This window comes from Mus caroli, unplaced genomic scaffold, assembly GCF_978045245.1.
Source record: "Mus caroli unplaced genomic scaffold, Mus_caroli_1 scaffold_2, whole genome shotgun sequence".
In the NCBI taxonomy this organism is placed as follows: Eukaryota; Metazoa; Chordata; class Mammalia; order Rodentia; family Muridae; genus Mus; species Mus caroli.
This window is the reverse complement of record NW_028227257.1, coordinates 22,008,095-22,022,536: the sequence shown is the minus strand read 5'-3', so window position 1 is coordinate 22,022,536 and position 14,442 is coordinate 22,008,095. Positions and strand designations below refer to the sequence as shown.

The following is a 14,442-nucleotide window of genomic DNA, read 5'->3' as shown; positions in this document are numbered from 1 at the left end:
GTAAAGCTCAAGTTTATTCCTTTAATGTAAAATCCTTTGATTAAATACTTCATTGCCTTAACACACTTTGAGCCAACATCTCTCAAGACTGAAGTAATAAGCATAAAGGTCACCGATGTCGCGTAGGAGACAGCTCTGGAAATGTTACAGACTTCTTCCTTGACTAATAAATGGGCAACACGAGTGGTGAGGAACAAGGTCATATGCCAAGTGGTGGGAAATCAAACCCACGGCTCTGTAATCGTCTGCCTCCCTGCCTCTTTTATGGAAGGTTGCCACCACTACATGGGACGGGGAATGGGAGCTTGGGCAGGCTGTCCAGTGAAGTGTGGGTTCTCTACAACTGCCCAGGGAAGGAGAAGAGGCAAGAACCACCCCGAGATTTGTCTCTGGGAAGGGTCTTTTTAACTAGATGCAACAAGGCACCCTCACACACACCCCTGTGCTGGCTGCTCTGAAGAGACAGAGCCTAGTAAGAGCCGTGGAACAGCCTTCTACCAACAGAGGAAGTAGCACCATGAAGACTGCTTGGAGGCTGGCACCAACAGCCTTCATTTTAAGGTGAGGGAACCAGAGGGTCACTGGACAGTCACACACACAAAGGCACAGCATAAGACCCAGGGCTCTGGGAAGCCTCATAGCAGGTTTTTAAGTCCTCTTAGTTCACTCTGGACACCAGTGTTTCATCCCCTTTTCCTAGATTCCCAAAGGAAGACAGGCCTTCTACACGGAACTTCTGTTAAGGCTTGGCCTGGCTTTACCTACCAGGATGGATAATGCTGTTTTCAACATACTCCCCTCTCCTCAGGCTCAGTGCTAAGCTCACCACGGCCACCTCTGAGTCCCTCCTCCTCATTCCCAGTGATTTAGACAGGCTGGTGGTCCTGCCGCTTCCACTGCTCAGACGTACACTGTTCCCCCAGGAGTGAACCCCGCCTCGCACGCTGCTTACTGCGATGGCCACCCCATTAGCTCCCAGCTGTTTGGGGCCTGCTAGCAGCAAATTCAGCTTTAAAATCCTCCCAGTGTCCCCCACTCTCAGTGCTCCAGATTTAAACAGACTGACTTCTTTCCCCAGAAGCTCTTTGGGGTCTGAATCTAAGGCAGTGGTCCTACGCTTTACTCTGCAGCACGGTCTCTGTATCTGTAAGCAGAGATGCTTAAAAAGCAACATTTCATTTATTACTTCAGTGTTCAAATACCTGCACTTGCTCTTTAGGTCTTCAAGTCAACCCTCCCCGAGGTCTGCATCAGCTCTACCCTGAGCCTCCCAGAACACCTGCCATAGTGCCTAGTCCTGGATCTCAGGGATAACTTACTGGAGCAATAAATATTATTGCCTTTCTCTTCAGCCTGAAGGACACCACAAGGGCAGAAACTGTCCACTGTGGTCCCAGGGTTTCACCACACGAGATTCTAACCAAAAGTCCTGAGCAGGACTCACAGGCCACGTCCTCCAGGAACTCAGTCTGTGACATTTGTCAGCGGCAGTATCCATGAAGGCTGAATGAATGATAGACAAACCATCACCAGAGAGAGGAAGAAACTACGAGGAGCTCCAACACAGGCAGTGTCTGAGCTCCCACGGCACAGATCAAAGCACACAGTATATGCAGGCAGCTCCCTAAGTATCCCACCAGCAACTCAGTTCAACCACCTTCCTCAACTGGGCTCCAAGAGCCCTGGAGTTGGGGGCTGGGGGCTGGGGCGGGGGAGACTCCCAGATCAACAGGGTTTGGAAAACTATTTGTTTTAGACATCACATTTTACCTATCAGGAAACTGACAGTGGGAACAGGACACCTCCTCACAGGGCCGCAACGGCAAAGCAAGGGCAGCAGTGTGAGGCCGGGGAGGCCTAGTGGCCTTCTGCACGGGAAGTGTCTTGTTGTTTTCCTGAAAGGTACTTTAGGGAGAAGGACAGCATTCTAGGTAAGGTGGGAAGCCCTGTGGGCAGAATGATCTCTGACAGGACAAGTACCCTTCAAGGGATGGGCTACCAGCACCCTACTGAAAGGGCCACAGATCTCCGGACAGAGCCCTATATGTAACCTTCAAGCCCATGACCTAAACAGAAAGCTGCTTTCCAAGGGAGAGCAAAATAAGCAATGGTCTTGGCCTCACTTAGGATCCAGGTCCTCCACAGGAGAGGGACACAAAAGCCTGTTTGTTTTCGGAACCTGCAGTTGTCTATTTTGCTAAGTCTCCCCACTAGGCTAGAATTATGAGGTCCTAGAGTGTCAGGCTTGTTTGTCCTCACATCTCCAGCAAGCCTCGTACAAGGCCTCTGTTTGTTGAACAAACTTGCCTTTCCCTATGCCCAGCTCCTCAGCCTGTCGAGCTCCGTAGAACCTCAGACAGCTATATACACAGCAAAGACTACACGAAGCAAGAGGACAACTGAAGTGGACAGAAAAGACACCCTGAGAATGGTCATTGCAGGTTTTCAAAGAAACCCCCTCTAAAATAGATAATTCTTTTGTAATGTCATTTTTTGTTTAGATTAAGGTCTCACTCTGTAGCCCAGGCTGGAGCTACTCAGAGGAATCCTCCTGCCTCAGCTTCCTGAGTGCTGGGATTATAGGTATGAGTGGATTACATACAGATCACAGTTGTCTCTTTGGAAAAGTTATAATCAAGAGGAAACCATGGATCAGCAATGCCAGGAATGCAAAAAAGAAAAAAAAAAAAAAAGGCAGAAAAATGCAAAAGAGCAGAAGCAAATCCACACAGCTTTCCCCAATAAAGGGAATGTCTGGGAAGGTCACTTGAGCTTCCCTGAAGTCACCAAACCCACCTCAAACACTCCCTCAGCAGCCCTCAGCACAGCTCCTGCTGCTCAGGCAGTGCTCCTGCCCTGCTTTCTGAGAGAGCTAGAGGTGTATGCCCAGCACAGGGCACTGACATGTATGTTGTCCCAACTGAGTGTCCCAGGTCACACTCAGAGTACCATGGGCACATCTACAGCAAGGGACTGGACTCTCTTCGCTTCTAAGTTGTTACCTAAGATATGCTGGGTGGATGGCGAGCCTTATTTATTTTTCCAACTGAAATGCCACGAGGGGTTTCACTCATTTTTACTTCAAAAGTAGCATCATAAAAATCCTTGATAATTAGAGCCCCAGCTGTCCCAAGATGTTTATCGAGGGATCCGTTCCTCAAGTCCTATAGAGCAAACAGTTTCAGGCAGGAAGCCAGGGGAGCTGAGAAGTGCAAACGGCTCATCTCTGAAAACTTCCAGACTCCCTCCTGTTTACTGCCTGAACTGCCCCCTGCTTTCCTCCCCAATTCCAGCATCTGTTCTCCAGAGAACAGATCAGATTTTCCAGCTAAGGTACTCTGGCGCCAAGGACTCAGCCCTGTGTGCTTCACCCTGCCCCCCACCAACTCAGAAATCCAACACCATGACCCAAATGGACTGCAGCCACATAAAACCACAAAGTAAAGTTTATAAAGCTTTATTAAACATTTCAAACAGCTGTGGAACGAACACACCAGAAATAAAAGCTTTACAACAGCAGTCCGAGTGTTTCACAAGTGTGGCCTCCAAGTCCCACTCCCCAGAAGCCTGCTTCCAGCTCTGTCCTGTGCCTGCCCCACCCCCTCACTTGCACACAGAGGGGGAGAGGAGGGGGGTACATTTCCGACTGGAAGAACAACCATGCTGATCCCCAGGGGCAGGGGCCAGGAGAAAGTCTCATTTGCAAACACTTGTTTCTGAAGCGCAGAGAAAAGCAAACAAGTACCAAGTCACCAAATCTTTCTTCCTGTGTTTTCTTCATAGTGTACAGTCTACGTGCGCAGCAATGAGGAGGCTCCTGGTGGGAAGATGATGGTGACCGCTCCCCTGGGTCTTGTCTGAACCACCTTGGAGTCCACTGTGCTGGTCGCTCTGCAATCCCCATGCTAAATAAAAACTGCAGCAGGACCTACTACAGCTAGCTACTACTACTAAACCTCAAAATCAGAACACATTCAATAAAGCTTCTTTAAAAGGAATATACACATGTATTGGTATGTAAACACACACACAACACACACACTCACACATACGTGTGTACATACACGCTGACACTAGTGCACACACACACACAGGGCACAGCAAAAATATCCGAACACCTATCAAGGGAAACATGGCTGCTATGAAAAATGTAATACTTTCTCATTCACTCAGCCAAGGACCACTGGGTCTACGAGAATACTGCACATCTCCCTCCTGAAGAGCATGCACTGGAGACATGAGGCAGCCCCTTTAGGTCAGCTGAGAGAGACAGGAGGAAGAGCAAAGGGAGAGAGGCTGGGCTGGAAGGCAGGAGCCCAGATACCCAGGCCAAAGAGCAATGTCTCCCCATCGCTTCTTTCTTTAAAATGAGGCAGAGGAAATACTGGAAGTCTGCAGACAACGAGCAGTTGAGACATGATTCCGTCTCACCTTCTCAACAGGGAACGAAGGATGAAAAAGCGAGGCTCTCGGGCATCAGCAATCTCTTCAAATTTGAGATAAGTGCAAAAACAAGCCCTGTCTTGGACAGGTGCTCCCCCCAAAAAGGAAAGGGGTTGGAAGTGAACCAAGGGGAAAATAGGGAAAGGGACTGAGGAGGGAACGAGGAAGGTCTTGACGAGGAAGGGTTATGGAGGTGACATTGAGACTACACTGTATCCACACAGGTCATATCAAGGGTATAGATTCCCCGAATCAATGACCAAGGGGGTGGGCCAATCCATCAGCCGGGACCCAGATGGTGACAGAACACACAACCATAAGACCACCCATGACTACAGGACTCTACAATAGAAGCACCGAACAGTGCCATTATTCACATTGTAAGGATAAAACATCACAGGCCAAAAGGCTCCATTAGGAATGTGGTACCCGCAGGGCTGCGGGATTTGAAACTCCAATGCTTTATGACCTATGTCAATGCCTCCCCTCCCGTCTTCTGCTTCCTTGGCAAGCTATCTCGGCAGACGTTAGGTGCCCACAACACCGGGGTCATGGGCTGATTCCGGAAGTGGGGAATCGGAGCAGTGGTACAGGAAACAATTTCCCCAGCAGCTATAGCAGATGAGAAAGAGGGCTGCCAGGAAAACCAAGGCACATATTGTGCAAGGTTTCCGTTCCAGGAGGAAGCTGAGCAGGTAGAAGCCCATGAACATGGAGTGGCTGAACCACAGAGCGGGGTTGAGGGGCTTGGGGATGAGGAGGACGGGCAGCAGCCACTGGAGGCAATACATGATCTCTGCCGGGCAGGGCCTTCACCAAGGCTGCCAGGCACCGCTGCAGGAACCGACCTAATGGGAGCCAGCAGGCACAGGTGGCTGCCCTTCGCTTTCTTCGACTCTCTCTCCAGGAGCTGAGCCGCTGTGCTCTCTGGCTGTCAGCCCGGGATCACCAAGGCAGCAGGGATCCTGAAGAGAAAAGTCAACACAACAAACAGACAAAGAACAGACAGACAGACAGACACAAAAAACAACAAACAAAACAAACAAAAAAACAGGAACAAATTGTATACTTATTTGGGAAAATGGATCATGGTTAACAACAGCAAATGTGAATGCCCTTTCCTCCCCACCCACCCATGAATGTCAACTTCTATCCAAATTATTACTTAAAGATACCCTGCTAGGGTGTGTCTTCCCTGGGCTTCTACTGGGGGATCCCAGGAGGGCATGGTCCCCACAGTGGGCTGGCTTTGCCTGGGCCCTGCCCAGCAGAGATCATGTATCGCCTCCTGGGGCTGCAGCCCGTCCTCAAAGGTCCCAGACCTCACAATACCGCCCTGTGGCTGCCACAGGACACCATGGGCTTGGTGTTGTGCCACCGTGTGGTAAGGAAAGGAAGGCTCTGTATCTAGTCTCACATCTGCTGCTACTGAGTGTGGTGAAGTATGCCAATTTTACAATAGTTATCTGTGCACTGCTGACCTGGAAAGGCTAGGCAATGGAACCTCAGATCCTGGCAAGCTATGGGAAGACACAGTAGAAAGCAGCCTGAACCATTGTTTGCCTTTTGCAAATAGTTCAGCATCATTTACCCCAAACCAGCCAACTTCTTTGAAAAATAAATTTTTAAAAAAGAAAGAAAACCAAAACCACAATACCCAAACTCACTTGGACCATTAAACCTCCATCTTTTACTGACATTGAACAGAAATGGGTCTATGTAAGTATTTAATCAAAATTAATGTCATATCCAAATAGGGGCAAATACCATCTGGCCTCTGTGCCAGGGGGCTTGCTGGAGAGGTACTTTCTCCAGCCACTGGGAGCGTGGGAACCTTCTACTTGCAGATGGCAATTTGGTCTTTCTACCATTATAGCAATTCACTAAAGATCTATAAGACAACGCTAACAGAGGACACGAGCTTTACTTTGAAACTAGAAGACAGTAGCCACAACCCTTCGTGGATGTAGCAAAATCCTATTTTGTGTTCCAGCTGCATAGCGAACTCATACAAAAAACCACCCTGGCTCAGGCAGACCTACTAAGGATTAAGAGAAGGGAGCACAAAAAACAGAGGTCGGTATCTCTCCCGCAGAAAATTTGGTCCACTTCTCCATAAAGCTCGCTCCTTTGTAACACACAAAGCACGCCAATCCTTCCTACATCCCTCCCAGAGTAGATACAATTGCTTTAGCTACTAAGAGCAGAGTGCTGGTCCAGCTCGGGACCGCAGCCATTACCGCCTGCCGGACAGAGCTGGAAGCAACAGTCAGAAAAGATCAAAGATTCTCACAAAACAGCTGGCATGGGTTTAAAATTCACGGACTAGTAGGAATGCAGAAAAAAAGGTATACATTTTGCTTTCAGAGAGACTTCAGTAACTTCGGCTTTCCATCCGTATGGAAGGTATATTTTGGCGCGGCACTGGTTACGCGGCATGAAGAATTTGTAGGCTTGGGTGTGTCGAACCAAGAGGCTTGCACCCCTACCCTCATTCTAAACTGTAGAGCCACGACTTCCCTCCATTTTACACCGACTTTCAAAAGCGGGCAGAGCAGAATCTTCTGGAACGGTGTTAGAGCGGGCTCAGGAGGTGGGGGTCGGTGTGGAAAGAACAGACGGGATTTTTTTTTCTCTCTTGGCGAATGAGGAGCGCCCCCCATCACCCCTCCTTCTCAACAACCCCCAAGCGCGCATGCGCACTTAGATGGCAGGAGGGTACTTAAGGCACGGCCACCGGGGCTGCGGCATTGCGCCCAGCAGCGGACTCCGAGACCAGTAGACCTCGGCGAACCCTTGCTCTCGACCACCCACCCACTTTCGGAACCATGGCCGCAGTGGCAGCAGCCTCGGCAGAACTGCTCATCATCGGCTGGTACATCTTCCGTGTGCTGCTGCAGGTGAGTATGTACCCGGGCTTTGGGTGGGAGAGGGCACCCGAAACGCGCCCCGGGACCCCTTAATCCATATCGCGATTGCCGCCCCTACCCAACCCATCCTATCCCAATTGCCGCGATCCCTGTGTACCAAAGTGCCGCGGTGGTACTATTTGTCCCCGCCCGTTCCCGTGCCCACATCCTCGCGCAGACCCTGTCCCCAGTGCGCCCGCGCCCAGCCGGGAACAAAGACTCAGGGGTGCGGCGGTCGCCCGCTGCGGACGATCGCGACCAACGCGGTAAGAAATACCCGCTATATTCAGGCTCGATCCCAGGAGGGAGGCGGGGCACTTGTGTGCTGCGAAACTTTACAGTTCACACAACAGAAAATTTTCACCTTAAAAAAATTGCGCAATGCGGGAAATTTTCTTTTAAATACACTATGTACACACATATTACACTTGGGTGGGTGAGAAAGAAGTTAGAAAATGGCACTCCTCAGGAAAAATAAAAAGAATCTCAATAAATAAGGGGGAAAGGGAGGAAATAGAGAAAACGCGCATTGCAGGAAAAATAAGCCAGACAAAGGCACTTACTAGGAGAAAAATGGATTAAAGTGCATTGGAAAAGAAACAAAGAAACAGGGGGGAAAACCCGAATTGGAAACACACTAGAGAAAAAAAAATGCCCTTCGCAGGACAAAAACGGAAGGGGAAAGAACATTTTCAAAAAAAAGAAAAGAAAATGAAAAAAGGGGCAAATCATTTTATGGAAAAAGAGAGTGCGCGATATCGCGCGCAAAAGTGCTTCTCTTAAAGCCAAACTGGAAGAAAGCACTTTGTGCAAAAAACTATCTACCCCAAGAGCTCCCTTTGCAGGAATCCTGCTAAAGGAATCCTTTGCCAAAGAAATCGCATATTTCCTTCAAGGTGTTCCTGGAATGCTGCATTTACTGGGTAGGATTCGCTTTTCGAAATCCTCCAGGGACACAGCCCATTGCGAGAAGTGAGGTATACTTAAGTTGTGGGTCCAATCAGCTTGCAGCCATGCAGCTCTCAGCACAGTTGGAAAAGCTCCAGCTGCCCTGACTGGTGGACAAGCTGTGCCTCGCCCGCCACTCCAGGCTATGCTGGTCAGGCGGGCGGGGCAGGGGGCGGGGCCGGGCGGGCAAAGCAGCAGCAGCAAGCAGCAGTAGCAGCAGTAATACACAGGGTCACGGGTACTTCTCTAAGGGTGGGTCCTGGGTCTCTCACCGCAGGTGTTCAGGTACTCCCTGCAGAAGCTGGCGCACACGGTGTCCCGGACCGGGCGGCAGGTGCTGGGGGAGCGCAGGCAGAGAGCCCCCAACTGAGGCCCCAGCTCCCAGCCCTGGGCGGCCGTGTCATCAGGTGCTCCTGTGCTTCTCGACCAGCATGGGAGCCAGTGCCGCGCAGGAATGGGGGGTCCCCTGTGTTCCCTCGTCAGAGGAGCACTTGCCAAGGTCAGTGAGGGGCCGGTAGGCCCCCAGAAAAGCAGCACCGACAATAATGAAGATATCAGTTCCCTTCCCAGCCCCTTTGCCCCTGTCCCACTACCGGCGGGTGGGAGAGGAGGGGGGAAGAGGGGAGCAACCCTCGAGATATGGGCGTAGGCACCACATTCTGATCTGGACCAAGTCGGAACAGTACCATCTCAGCCGCACAAGATCCTACCATGAAGATCGAACAGCCCATCAACCAGCAGAATGGACATTCTGACATCACCAGCTGAAGCCCTGAATCTCAGTGCAGAAGAGAAAGTGTCAACTGCGTGCAGCATGGGGGGAGTGGAGGGCGTGGGTGGTGGAGGAAGAGGGTTAAGAAAACTAGTGGGGCCCCCTTGCTGTCCCTTGCCTATGGCACACATATTCCTGCCTTGCTCCCTCATTTCCCCTTTCCCCTGCCTTCAAAAGCCCTCCCCAAAATGTGTCACTTGATTCGGATATATTCAACCAGTAATTGAATCCCACCTTTACCAAAACACCTTCTCTGACCCCCGGCCCTTCACTGATCTTGCTTATCCCTGGTCTCACGCAGCAGTTGTGGTCAATATTGTGGTAGTCGCTAATTGTACTGGTTTAAGTGTGCATTAGTAGTGTCTCCCCAGCTAGATTGTAAGCTCCTGGAGACAGGGACCACCTCCACCAAAAATAAAAAAATGGACTTCTCCTGTCTTGTAGTGTCCTAGGACCCTGCAGGGCAGTGGGGGTGCACCAAAAAGTTCTTTTGTGGCTTCTTTTGCGACTGCGTCACATTATCCATAAAGCTGGGCAATGTACTCATTGTGGAGGGGCACACCACTTGGAATAGGGAGGAGGAGGGGGGACAAGAAGACAAGAATAAACCAAGACGCTCATATCTGCCTCATTTAAATCTGTCCTGAGATAAAGGACTATTTCTCATCTGAAATGAGAAGAGTGGTATTCATCTGTCCCAGAATAAGGGACATTTCCCCTTCCCCACGATGATGGGTGAATTTATTTGGTGGTGCCGAGATAAGGTACCATGGCAGGTTTTCTATATGGGAAAGATGGAGAGAAAATAACTGGGATTGGCCCTCTAAATGGAATACTAAAGGTCATAAGGGTTAATTTAAGAATATAAAGCTCATATCTGCCTTATTTAAATCTGTCCTGAGATAAAGGACTATTTCTCATCCGCAATGAGAAGAGTGGTATTCATCTGTCCCAGAATAAGGGACATTTCCCCTTCCCCACGATGATGGGTGAATTTATTTGGTGGTGCTGAGATAAGGTACCATGGCAGGTTTTCTATATGGGAAAGATGGAGAGAAAATAACTGGGATTGGCCCTCTAAATGGAATACTAAAGGTCATAAGGGTTAATTTAAGAATATAAAGCTCATATCTGCCTTATTTAAATCTGTCCTGAGATAAAGGACTATTTCTCATCCGCAATGAGAAGAGTGGTATTCATCTGTCCCAGAATAAGGGACATTTCCCCTTCCCCACGATGATGGGTGAATTTATTTGGTGGTGGTTATACCACAGATCTCTACCCAGGAGCCCCAGGAAATGAATGCTAGGCAGGAAGAGGGGGTGCTGGCTGGGACAATGAGCATAAGGTGTGGCTTGACCGCTCCTCCACCAAGCTTAATGCTCCAGACCCCAGGATCACCCTAAGGCTGGCCATCCTGTCTTGATTTTCCAACCCTCCAGCTGGACACTCCCTCTCTTAATTTTCTCAGTTCATCCCTAAGGGCCTTATCAGATCGATAGCTTGCCCTTTCCCCTCCCATTGCAGCAGGGAGAGTGGGCTGGCCCCTTAGTTCCCTTTCTTGGTTAGCCAGAGCTGTTCACAAGTGTCAGCTGACTGCCTCACCAAATGGTCCTGCCACCTGTTAAGCCTCATTTCTCTGGCCTTACCCATCCCTGCCTCTGCACACCTGCTCCTATGCCAATGAGTTAGAAGGCCACCAGTCTCTCTTGCTATTTCCTCAAACTTCCTAGTCCTGGTCATCACACTACACACTCAGGTGCACAAAGCACCTCAAAGTTCTTGAGCCTTGACCTGCAGATCCCCCAAGAAAACCTGATTTTCAAATCAATCACTGGCCCCTCTTCTGAAGATACTTTATAATCTCATTCAGCACTAGGGAATTATGGGGGAAAGTAGCACAGATTTTGATGTGGCCTTGGCTTTTCCACCCATCAGATCAGCGTTGGCTACCCAGCCAGGTTGCTTTTAGTTCCCTACTAAGGTCCAGATGAGCCCCATACACATCAGAGAGGCGGGATTCCACAGGACTTGGATGTGAAATGCATTCCAAGGCGCGGTCTTCCTTAGCAGGGTAGATACAGCTGCTGCTAAGGCCTGAAGTCAGGTCAGGTCCTGTGCCTGCCCCGTAGTTACTCATCTGCAGTCAGTGGCTACCTCCTTTATGGTTAGAAACTTCTGTGGTTTGCCATACTAAACTCATTGAACCTTGAGTACATATAAACACAGGTTCCAAAGGAAGGTTGACTCTCCCCTTGGAGATCTGGAGTGGGGGGCCCGATGCCACTCTATTGTTCCATGTTCTAACGTCAGCCCAAATTAGATGCCAGCTGAGTACACAAAAGCCAAACCAGGGAGGAAGGAGTCTGGCTACTCTGCTCATAGCATATCCTGTGCCCATCCCCAAGCCAGGAGGCTACTACTGGTAACTCCAGGGCTTTCCAGATGATCTTGGTAAAACCTTTTTCTTCCATCTATTATCCAGCAGTGATGAGTGTAGGTGGAGTCTTCAAGGCGCCCTGGTGACCCTGAGAATGTGAATGTCCTCTACCCACTTTCTTCTTCCCACTCCACACCCTTTTGTCCTAACAGCAAACTAAACCCTCCAGAGGAGGCAGGAATGTGTTCATGCCCTTTCTTTGTGTCAAACCTGTAAGCCTGATCCAAAACCACCTTGTTTATACAATGCTTCCACAAGCTATGCATTAAAACATTTTATTCTCACATAAAGCAATGGGATATATTTTTATTGCAAAGTCCTAGGTACACAGAGCTAAATATCCCTTTTTCTTAAAGAGGTTGCTACCTCCAAAGAGGAGCCCAGGCAGAGAAGGTGAAGTGGAATAGCTTTATGGGAATCTAGCAACACCTGAGACTCCAGGCACTAATGCCAGAGAAAGCTGTGTCTTGGCCCGACCAGCTCAAGCTCAGTAGGGTGGAGGTTACTAAGTACCCAAACTCTTAGAGATGTGGGTTCTAGGAGACTTTTACGTCTATCTGTAAAGTAACTGAATTGTGACTGAAATGTATCTGAGGGACAAAACAGGGATTAAGATTTTTGGCTTTGACTCTGGGGCTGGCCAAAGACAGCTTAATTACACAGAGGCTTTGAAGGAAGCAGGCTCGCTGCTGGCTCCTTACTAGATATCTACTTTCAAACTTGGATCGCTTCAGGAGCCAACATCCCAAAGGGAGAGACTCTGAGCTGGCAGTTAATCTTCCCCAGGAGATTTAAATGTGTACACACAAACATAAGACTAATTTACCAGCGTCTCTGTTTTCAGGTGACCACTGACTTCTTCCATATGCCAGAGAGACATGTTTGCCACAATCTTCTCTGGAAATAATCCTGTCCTCCTCCCTCCACAGGGCTCATACCACACCAGGATACAGATTCCTGAACATTCCAGGGCAGAGCCAGAAGACAGAAAGGAAGCAATACAGGGCTCTTGGTAGATCACACAGTCACAAGCTTGAATGGAATGCATGTATTTCAAAGAGAACAAGTAAAAAGGGCAGCCTAACTCTCATCCCCCTTAGAAATAACATGTAAGAGGTTAAGGTGTTCTGTCAACAACTTTAAGATGACCATTTTCAGATCGAGAATTGATCTGGTTCCTGGAAACTGACCAAGGCTCCAGAAACCCAATCTTTAAACAGGAACTCTGGCCATTAATGAATCTTGACTTAAAAGAAACAAGCCAGCTCAATCTAATGCTTGCCATGGGCACATAAAATGGAACTTTTTGGGGTCCTGGCTTTGGTGTTGCAGTTCAGATGGCTGACAGGATGGCTGGACCATGTCAGACTGGGCAGAGCTGTCCCCAATACATCAGTTCCCTGAAAGGGACAAAGAGGATCCAAACCTATAAACAGAAATAACCTATAAACTAGAACGGGTCCCAGTTTCCCAAGTAAAAAGAGACATGAGACTTAGAAGGAACCTAAAGGTGGTTTGGCAGAGGAAGGGAAAAAAAATATCGACTGTCCCCATCCCCCATTCTTCCTTTCCAGCCAGGCACTCCGTTCCTTCTGCTGCCCTTGAGTGCCACTCCCCACAAACTGGAGAGGGAACCGGTGTCCAGACTCGACGAAAAGTTGGTAGAAGTGAGAAGCACACGGGACCCGTAGCAGATGGTCACCCTATTACTCCGGACACAAAAGAGAGCGTTCGGGGCCCACTTCTACCTTCTCCCCACACTCCTTCGGATAAGGGTGGGGGAAGAAAAAGAAAAAAGGTGGGGGGGAGAGAAACTGAAGTGGCGAGGAAAGAGTGTCCAGCCTCCCAGAAGCTGAGCCCCTCGCCAAGGTTCGGAACAGAGGAGGTGGTGGTCGCGCCCGCCCCTCCCAGCCCCGTCCCAGGAGCGCGCTGACCTTGGAGGCCAGAGTGACAGCTAAGGAACCCCGGAACCCACCCAAGGGACGGGAAGGGACCACCCCCAAGGCCCAGGTTGGGACGAAAAGGGGAGGTCACCTGACGCCAGACAAGGGTGCGCCCGCCCCCGGCCGCGCGGAAAGCCCCGGCGAGAGGCCAAGCGGCGCCTAAGGTGACCCCGGAGGGCTAACATGGCGGCGCGGCCGCGCCGAGCGCTCTCACCCTGCCCAGGCGGGCGACGCCACGATACCTGCGAGCCTCGCCATGGCACTGCCGCCACTGTCGACGTCGCCGCCGCTGCCGCTGCTTGCCTCCACCTTAGCTCGCCACCAACGCCGCAGGAGCTGGGGAGACGCCCCCTTCGTCTTCTAGTGGAGCGGTCCAAGGACCCCCCGTCCAGAATCGAGCTGTCCGCTGAGAACGCCTGACAAACTGGCTCAAAGAGAGGCTACTCTCAGGCACTCTCCCCTCAGTATCCGCCACTAAATGTCCTTTCTAAATTTCTTGCAGACTTGAATAAAATTATGGGGCGCTAAGGTCTTCAAACCCGTGGAATATTTGGTCAGGCGTAGCTTAGGCAGCCCCGAACCTCCGGCCCATGGTCCCCTTCATGCATATGCAGCAGATTGTGATTCTTACTCTTTGAGAGCTCCGCGGGCGAGCGAGGTTTAGTTACGCTGATGAGCGTAACTCCCCAGAAGCTTTAACACCTTGGGGTTTGTGTACTTTGGGAAAACTTCTCGTGGCTCAGATCTGGCCCTTCAACTACGGGCTAGGGACGTGCTTCCTCCTTAGTGATGAAATGGCTTGCCCCAGGCTTGTTAATGTCTAGATGAGTCAGTGTGGTCACTTACTAGCTTATTAGCCACGTTCCTGACCTCATACTGTGCGCAAGCGCAGTGCTAGAGGCTAAGGAGGTACAATTCTATTCCTGACCCCAATTTTCTCAGTCACAGGGGTGAGAGTGAGTGTCGGGGGATAGTGGAGAGACTACC

The 14,442-nt window shown here is 50.1% G+C and overlaps 2 protein-coding genes across 6 annotated transcripts; one reads left to right on the top strand and one right to left on the bottom strand.

Moving 5' to 3' along the window:
* Window positions 1–3,441: 3,441 nt before the first annotated feature.
* Window positions 3,442–13,845, bottom strand: Blcap (BLCAP apoptosis inducing factor). The gene is made up of 2 exons (XM_021150984.3): window positions 13,698–13,845; window positions 3,442–5,408 (listed from the first exon to the last, which is right to left on the bottom strand). The coding sequence occupies exon 2, from the start codon at window positions 5,232–5,234 to the stop codon at window positions 4,971–4,973; it is 264 nt and encodes an 87-aa protein (XP_021006643.1). The 5' UTR covers window positions 5,235–5,408; window positions 13,698–13,845; the 3' UTR covers window positions 3,442–4,970.
* On the top strand, window positions 7,166–9,549 carry Nnat (neuronatin). Of its 5 annotated transcripts, none has more exons than XM_085832716.1 (3): window positions 7,166–7,343; window positions 7,531–7,618; window positions 8,249–8,328. In XM_085832716.1, the coding sequence occupies exons 1-3, from the start codon at window positions 7,272–7,274 to the stop codon at window positions 8,326–8,328; spliced, it is 240 nt and encodes a 79-aa protein (XP_085688842.1). In that variant the 5' UTR covers window positions 7,166–7,271. The 5 variants fall into 5 exon arrangements, with proteins under 5 accessions (XP_085688842.1, XP_021006630.1, XP_029329821.1 ...); XM_021150971.3 differs by lacking the exon at window positions 7,531–7,618 and adding an exon at window positions 8,578–9,549 and having other exon boundaries at window positions 7,167–7,343; window positions 8,249–8,324; XM_021150979.3 differs by lacking the exon at window positions 7,531–7,618 and adding an exon at window positions 8,578–9,549 and having other exon boundaries at window positions 7,170–7,343; window positions 8,249–8,329.
* Window positions 13,846–14,442: the final 597 nt, after the last annotated feature.

What these genes read in the sequence shown, in the direction of transcription:
- Blcap (XM_021150984.3), bottom strand. Translation starts at nt 5,234, where the DNA reads ATGTATTGCCTCCAGTGGCTGCTGCCCGTCCTCCTCATCCCCAAGCCC.
- Nnat (XM_021150965.3), top strand. Translation starts at nt 7,272, where the DNA reads ATGGCCGCAGTGGCAGCAGCCTCGGCAGAACTGCTCATCATCGGCTGG. An exon ending in TCTTCCGTGTGCTGCTGCAG is followed by an intron (nt 7,344 to 7,530) that starts GTGAGTATGTAC and finishes ATCCTCGCGCAG; the next exon opens with ACCCTGTCCCCAGTGCGCCC. An exon ending in GGACGATCGCGACCAACGCG is followed by an intron (nt 7,619 to 8,577) that starts GTAAGAAATACC and finishes CTCTCACCGCAG; the next exon opens with GTGTTCAGGTACTCCCTGCA.